At 43.4% G+C, this 7674-nt stretch overlaps 1 protein-coding gene across 1 annotated transcript; it reads right to left on the bottom strand.

The window, feature by feature from the left end:
* Positions 1–409: 409 nt before the first annotated feature.
* On the bottom strand, positions 410–4343 carry nudt2 (nudix (nucleoside diphosphate linked moiety X)-type motif 2). Its single transcript, XM_083770991.1, has 3 exons — positions 4217–4343; positions 1892–2004; positions 410–1161 (listed from the first exon to the last, which is right to left on the bottom strand). Exons 2-3 carry the CDS (start codon positions 1998–2000, stop codon positions 842–844), a joined length of 429 nt encoding a protein of 142 aa, XP_083627117.1. The 5' UTR covers positions 2001–2004; positions 4217–4343; the 3' UTR covers positions 410–841.
* Positions 4344–7674: the final 3331 nt, after the last annotated feature.

Raw genomic sequence — 7674 nt, 5'->3', positions numbered from 1 at the left:
AGAGGGAGATCAGGAATTCTTTATTATTTTTGTATGCCACTGTTGTACAACAAAGTATATTACAGTGGTATTTGATTAATTAATAGACTTAAATAATTATTAAAAAAATATATATATATCATTTCCTTCAGGTTGATTTGTGGATGTCAGTCATGGTAACTGTGTCTCTAATCCTCATTTTTCTCCCTCAATGAGTTGAGCAATGGATCTGAACTTGGCAACGTTTTTTAGAGTTTTTGTTTCGATTAATTGCCTAGCCCTAGTTTCTGCTATCGTCGCTGTCTGGCAGAAACCTTGTATCTCCATATTCCAACTTTTGTTTTTCGTAAATAACGCCCTACATCGTTATACTAGTGTGCACACACACACACTCACACACAGCTTGTGACTGAAGAATAACTACATTTACTCATCGTATCCCAGATTCCAGCAAGCCAAATGACGCCATGATGACGTTATGATGAGGTCCTCCGGTGAGACGTTCAGGTCTAGGCCAGATCACAGCCCATATGGGGATGATCTTTATGTCATTTCTAGGACGTCTTCACTCTTCACCAGTTGAAATAATATAATATATAATATAATCTCTCTGATTCATGCAGGGACGTCTGTCTGTCTTTTGGGCAGAATGTATGTTGGTTGAAATCAGGTGATATTCTAGGCCAGATCTGACTAGTCTTGGTTTGACTTGATCTGGCCCCAATAGAGACGTCACAAATTCGTCCAGGTCCTAACCGTGCTTGCCTGGGATGGGTTCCGTTTTCCATTTCCATGAAGAGTAACCGTTTCGTACAAGGTTTCTGACAGCCGGCGACGCTACTATCCTTACTTTGGTTTTGTGCTACTGTCGTCGTGCCGCTACGAGGTGTGTGTGCGCGGCCTTTAGCGTGTCCTGCAGGTCCTTGTATTGGGCCAGAGTGCAGGCCTCTTCCAGCGGGGCCCAGCGAAAGTCCTGGTGCTCCTCGGACAGTGTCACCGCGGCGCCGGGGTCTCTCAGCTCCGCCAGCCAGTACAGGACGTCCTTGGGCTTCCCTCGGACCTCATAGTGCAGCTCCTGTTGGAACTCCTCGATCACTCGCAGGTCCTCCTGGCCCAGGCCCGCCTCCTCCTTGGTCTCCCTCAGGGCGGTGGCGAGGTCGTCCTCCCCCGGGTCCACGTGGCCTGCAAGGGGGACAGGAGGTCACGCAGACATAGGTTGATAATAATCCATGAGTGGATATATTTAACTCTGAGAGTGTAAAAACAAGGGTCCATTTGGTTACATGTGTACACTCTTGAGTTACAAATGGATAAATAGAGCTAGACTGATATATCGGACATTAATTGAATGTTTTAATGACCTTGTTATCTCCAATTATGCAACCGATGTGTGCCGATTTATCCCTAATTTGAGCATTTGACACATTGTAAACATGTTGGGGTGTTTTTGTATCCATCAAAAGAAAAAAGAACATTTGTGTTGTAGTAGTCCCGGGTTCGATTCTCGTCCGTGGCCATACCCTAGATGGGGCTGGCAAAAGGGCCTTTAAAAAAAGGGTAGGTAAAGAAGAAGACCCCTAGGGTAGGTAACCTAAAACAAACATGCAGTAATCCTGGTCTCTACCCTGGTCAGGTGAGATAAGAAGCGGCATGCATGAATGGACATACAAGGTTTCCACCCAACAGCAACTCCTGTTTGCAGAATTTATTGTCGGTAGCGCTTCGAGACACCAGGCTCTTACTCAACCAAACCCCCCCCCCCCCCCCCCTCTGAAGAATAAATTGTGCGAACGCGAGTATGATGTACAGACCTCATTTATTACCTGTATAAATGCGTCATGAATCATGATAATATCATTCATTATGATGTATTTGTACAGTTCATTATTGTAAATGTGTCAACCACAGCTACCCTTGGGCGGTGTCCAGTGGTTCTCTCCATACGATGTTTGTAAGAGCAGGTACTCAATGTTGTTGGACAGACGACGGAACACAATGAAGCCACACGCGCGGACGGCCATCTCCCTGAAAAGACAAAATAACACTAATTGAAATAATTGTGATTTAATTGTCTTTTTTTTCTCTTTACATTGAACATTTCTGTTTGCCTTTTAGGCTTTGTATTTGTAACATAACAAATAACTGAAATATACAAAGAAATTATTGACAATGACTGATACCAATAATAATCAAGCTAAATAAGGTACTATGGCCAAAACAAAACATAGCCTATATTTTATACTTTCTTTTTTTTTTTCAAACAAGTAAGGTCACAGGTGAATAGACATTGAATGGCCTGGATTATAAGGCCATATGTCTATGGCTAATAGAATGGCATCCTGCACATTTTGCACCTTCGGTAGTTTTAGAGATTATAGTTTTTAAGCAACTTAGTTTTTTTTAACATACTGTAGATTACTTGACACTAGTCTGTAGCTGTTGCATGGGCTTTTAACGTACAATGAATTTCACAGCCCTTGTTTCAATACCACTTGTAATTGGTATTGCTGGCAATAAAGTTGAACCTTGACCTTGACTGTAAGGTATGCAGTACCCCCTGAACAGTGGGGTCGCATTTAAAGGAGAATTCCATACTAGAAGGCTTTCTTACCTTTATTTGTAGTTGTACGTCCCCACCAAAGAGGTCCAGGTGTTATTTTGTGCAAAAGCGCATTATTGGCTATTTCCCCTACCATAAGCCCTCAATGAATTGCATTGAATTGAATGGGGCTATGGGGTGTTGTGCTAATTTGCTTATTTCCATCGCTCAAAAAAAAAGTGTATATATCCTCTCTTCATAATGTAAATAGTATCCCAAGCGGCACACTTTACTACTTATTTCGATGGAAATAACTGAATTAGCACAAAAACCCAACTCCCATTGAGGGCTTATGGTAAGGGAAATTGCACAAAATAACACCTGGACCTCTTTGGTGGGGACATAACTGCAAATAAAAGGTAAGAAAGCCTTCTAGTATGGAATTCTCCTTTAAGGGACTAGTTGCATAATACTGTAACACTATAATGAAAATGTTGATGTCAAACAGGGGTTGACACTGAGGTCTCAGAGAATATGGCCTATGGGCATATTTTACTTGCCCAAAAGGTCATTCCCACTTGCCCAAAAAGCAAATTATTAAATTATTATTATAAAAAAAACAGTGAAAATAGCACATTATAGGTTAACAGCGCTCTTAGTCTTATTTTACATTCCACACAGACCAGTAGACGTGCTCTGGCCACGTTCAGGTATTTAGACAGATAACTTGTGTTGTGGTTGCGTCCACTTTCAAACAAGCACTTGCCCGCAATGTTCCCGCGAGTCAGAACCCAATGGTAGTGAAGTTTCTGACATGGTTCGGCACGATAGAATGAGCTGACCCAGGGGGTTCCGAGAGGGGCTACCCAGAACCAAGCATTAGGGCTATGGACCAGAGCTACTTGGCCTCACCCCCCGAACCCACCTCACCCCTGCCCACTTTGACAGGCTGGGATGGCTTAGGGTCGTCGACAGAGTACAGCATCTTGCAATGGGTCTGGTCCACAAGATTCGATACACCACCAAGATACCCATGTACCTGTCTAAATACTTCCTTAATGTAAACGAAGTCCACACCCACAACACCAGAGGGAGTGCAACAAACCATGTACAACCCAGATTCGGCACAAACAAGGGACTAAATTCTTTTCGCTCCTATGCCACCAAAATGTGGAACGCCCTACCAACAGTCATTAAGACATGTGAATCCCTTGACTCCTTCAAAACCGCTCTCAAAGGGCACCTACGGATGGCTGCAATTCGAAACTGGCCTCTGTAAAATCTGAATCCCCCCCACCCCCCCCACCCCATTTTCCCTCACTGTATATTGTATCTTTTCCCTTTTTTGCTTCCCATATGATGAATTTAGCTACATAGAAATGTCTATTTGTATGTCTCTAAATGTTTGTATGTCTTTAAATGTTTTGATGAATTGAACAATGTGGACCCTGTTGTAAACAAGTGTAATGCTTAATTGGGTCGTCCACTCACAGTTGACAGTCTTTGTATTGAGTTTGTGCTTAAAATGTACTGTAAATTCTACAAACTGTTAATAAATATTTCAATCAATCAATCAAAGCTAGTATAGTGACAACTGAACTGAACTAATTGTAGCGGCACCGTGGTTCGTTTTGTATCTCATCTCGAATTCTAAAGTGAATGCAAGCCCATTCAGCGAAAAACTGCAACAAGACTTACTAAATATGATTTGCTCCTTTTGATAAAAGAATATCACATTCTCCAACTGCCACAGTCTGCCAGGTTCTTGGGGTTCTTGTTGTGAAATGATTGAATCAGGAAAATCCCAGCGTGAAATGAGTCCGACGTCCATCGCGGACATTAATTGTAGTTCCGCACACGTCACGAACAACTTTGGTTCCGCATGCTGAAACGGAGTAGGACAGACAGGTTCTAGAGCAGTGGTTCTGGTTCGGTTCCAACTTCCACACATGATTTTGGAGTTGATTGATTGATAGATAGATAGATTGATTGATTGATTGATTGATTGATTGAAGTATTTATTAACAGTATGCAGAATAAGTACATTTCAAGCAGCACAACTCAATTATACAAAAAAACTGTTAACTGTGGACAACAACATAAAGCATTACACTTGTTTACAATAGGGTCCACCCTTTTCAATTCATCAGAACATTTAGAGACGTACAGAGTTTGTGCTTGAAATGTAGGCCTACTGTGATTCTGAGGAGGTAAAAAGAGAAAAGAAAAATATACAGTAAGGGGGGGGGGGGGTTTCAGCCTTTTTATGGGGGCCATTTTCGAATGGCACCCTTCGAGAGCGGTTTTGAAGGAGTCAAGGGATTTTTGGGGCATAGGAGCGAAATTAATTTATAGTCCATTCTTGTTTGTGCTGAATCTGGGTTGCACATGGTTTGTTGAACTGATTGATCTGGTGTTGTGGGTGTGGACTTCGTTGACATTAAGGAAGTATTTAGACAGGCACATGCGGGTATCTTGGTGGTGTATAGCAAATCTTTTGGACCAGACCTATTGCAAGATGTTGTCACCGTTATGCCATTCCAGCCTGTCAAAATGGGCAGGGCAGGGGTAAGGTGGGTTCGGGGAGTGAGGCCAAGTAGTGGCCAGACCAGTTTGTTTTGGGAAGTCTGGAGCCTTGTTTTAAGGGCCTTTGAGGTGCTGTGGTACTGGTACCAAGAGGTGCATGCATAGTCGAAGAAACCTCTTAGGTTCTTCAAGCTGTTTTTGTTGACCAGTGAGGAGATCCTGTAAAGCAATCTTGTTGTTCTTTGGTTGACGTTTTTGATTACGTTGGTGGCTAAGATTTACCACCAGGATGGAATCTAGGTATAGGTAATTTATGTGATAATATTGTCACCCACAAACCAAGAAGCCATATGCCTTGCTGAGATTACTGTTTGATCCAAAGAGAATGGATTCAGTTTTTCCCAGGTGTAAAGATAGTTTGTTAACAGCGAGCCAGGTGCAGATTCTACCGAGTTCAGAGCTGAGGGCCTTTTCAACCTGCAGTTTGTTCCTGTCCGAGACCAGCAGTCATGTCGTTTACATATATTAGGAACAGTAAAGGCCCTAGTATGCCCGAGCAGTGCTCCAGAAAACCATCAGAAGAGCAAAGAAGGAATATTCAGCCAAGTTGGAGGACCTATTTGAGAGCGGGGACATGAGGACCACATGGCACAGACCACAGTCCCTCTGCCTCCCTCCCTGGTGAGCTGAACACCTTTTATGCTCATTTTGAGCATAACCCAGGGAGCCACAACCTCCCACTGCCTGCAGTACCTGCGGAGGCCAGTCCTCTAACCATGCATCTTGGAGGCTGACGTGCGCAGGGCCTTCCAGCGGGTGAATACCTGCAAGGCCGTTGAGCCCGACGGCATCCCAGGATGGGTGCTGAAGGTATGTGCAACTGCAGCCCAACTAGCAGGAGTGTTTACAAACATCTTCTCCCTCTCCCAAGCTGTGGTCCCGTCTGGTTTTTTTCAAGTCATCCATTGTGGTACCGGTCCACAAACACTCTAAGGTGGCTGGAGACTGGTGGCCCTTACTCCAATTGTGAGCAAATGTTTTGAAAGACTGCTGAGAGACTATATCTGCTCTGTGCTGCCGGCCACACTGGACCCATGGCAATTTGCATATCGTCAGAACCGACCCACCGATGATGCAGTTGCCCTGGCTCTACACTCTGCACTCACCCATCTGGACAAGGGGGGGAAGAACAGATGGGTCTGGATGCTTTTTGTGGATTATAGCTCTGCTATCATTCCCACCAGGCTATAGACACAAAGCTCAGGGATCTAGGACTGCACCCGGCCATGTGCAGCTGGATACTGAACTTTCTATCAGATCGCCGTAAGGTGTGGAGAATGGGAAACATCACATCGGACCCCCTGACCCTCAACACGGGAGCACCCCAGGGCTGTGTGCTGAGCCCTCTCCTCTATTCCCTGTACACACATGACTGTATGGCCACACACAGCTCTAACGTCATCATTAAGTATGCGGATGATACTACAGTGATGGGCCTCATCAAAAACGACGACATTCGTACATACATTGTATGACCTTTTATTTATTATGCACTTTATGCTCCTCTCTTTTCTCTATCCTTTAACTGCAATGATGAGCCGGCACAACCAAGTTTTTCACCCACCTTACTTGTGATGTGACAATAAAGATTGATTCTGATTCTGATTCTTGTGGAACGCCACAGCTCACTGAGACGGGACGGGACGGGTGGTATGGGTCACTGTTCCGGTCACCTCCACCATCTGTTCTCTCCCCTCCAGGTAGGATTGCATCCAGCTCACTGATGTGCTATCAAGTTGTCCCCAGATGACAGTGTAGTGACAATTTAAGGACTTTTAATTTGAATACTTAAAACTACCTTAAAAAAATACCAAATATAATCAACAAACTATAGGTCTACTATAAAAACTGGTCAAACATTGGCTTCGTTTCAAGGTGTTGTCAGTTGTGAGCTTATAGATCAAAGATCAGCTATTTTTAACACAAACCTTGTATGGGGCTCCCTGGCACAGAACACTAAGCCTACACGGGTCGCAAATTAAGCTATGACACAATTTATAACAGTCAGTGGTGCTCAACCTGTGAGTGCGGGTCTGTGTGGAGCCCCAGATGACAGCTGCCAATTTAAGAGATGTATAAAAAATAAAAACAATTAAATGAAAAAAGACTGCATCAAAAGTAACCTTGAGCCGAATGCGAACGATAAAAAAAAGCCCGGGTACCAAGGCTAAAAGTAACCAACAAACTATACTATTAAAAACATCCACAAGAGGTTGTGAGGCTGCGTTGTGAGCTTGTAGGCTATTTGAGTATTTTCACAACATTTATCTGTGTAACCGAGTTAAACTAATTAATGCCTTACAATCCAAGTGCTTGTCAGGGTGGAGGGTCATGCAGGGTGGAGGTGGAGGGTCATGCAGTTCGTATACTTATTTTGGGGGGTTGAGAACCCTAGCTGAAAACTGAAAATATTAAGATAAAATACATTTCCAATGCTTCCAAAAGCATAATGAATAAACAATGGCAGAATAATTGTATGTTGATCTTATAGTTTCCATTTACCCACTGAATTACATGAATTATACATCTACAATGTGTAGATGGCTTTGACAGAGCTGAAAAACTGTACA

Source organism: Protomyctophum parallelum, assembly GCF_964188405.1.
Source record: "Protomyctophum parallelum genome assembly, chromosome: 8".
NCBI classification, from domain to species: domain Eukaryota; kingdom Metazoa; phylum Chordata; class Actinopteri; order Myctophiformes; family Myctophidae; genus Protomyctophum; species Protomyctophum parallelum.
Note: the sequence above shows the minus strand (reverse complement) of the source record. Positions and strands in the feature narration are given on the sequence as shown.

Coding starts and splice junctions, on each gene's coding strand:
- nudt2 (XM_083770991.1), bottom strand. CDS start 2,000: ATGGCCGTCCGCGCGTGTGGCTTCATTGTGTTCCGTCGTCTGTCCAAC. Junction 1,162..1,891: donor CCACTGGACACCGCCCAAGG/GTAGCTGTGGTT, acceptor TCCCCCTTGCAG/GCCACGTGGACCCGGGGGAG.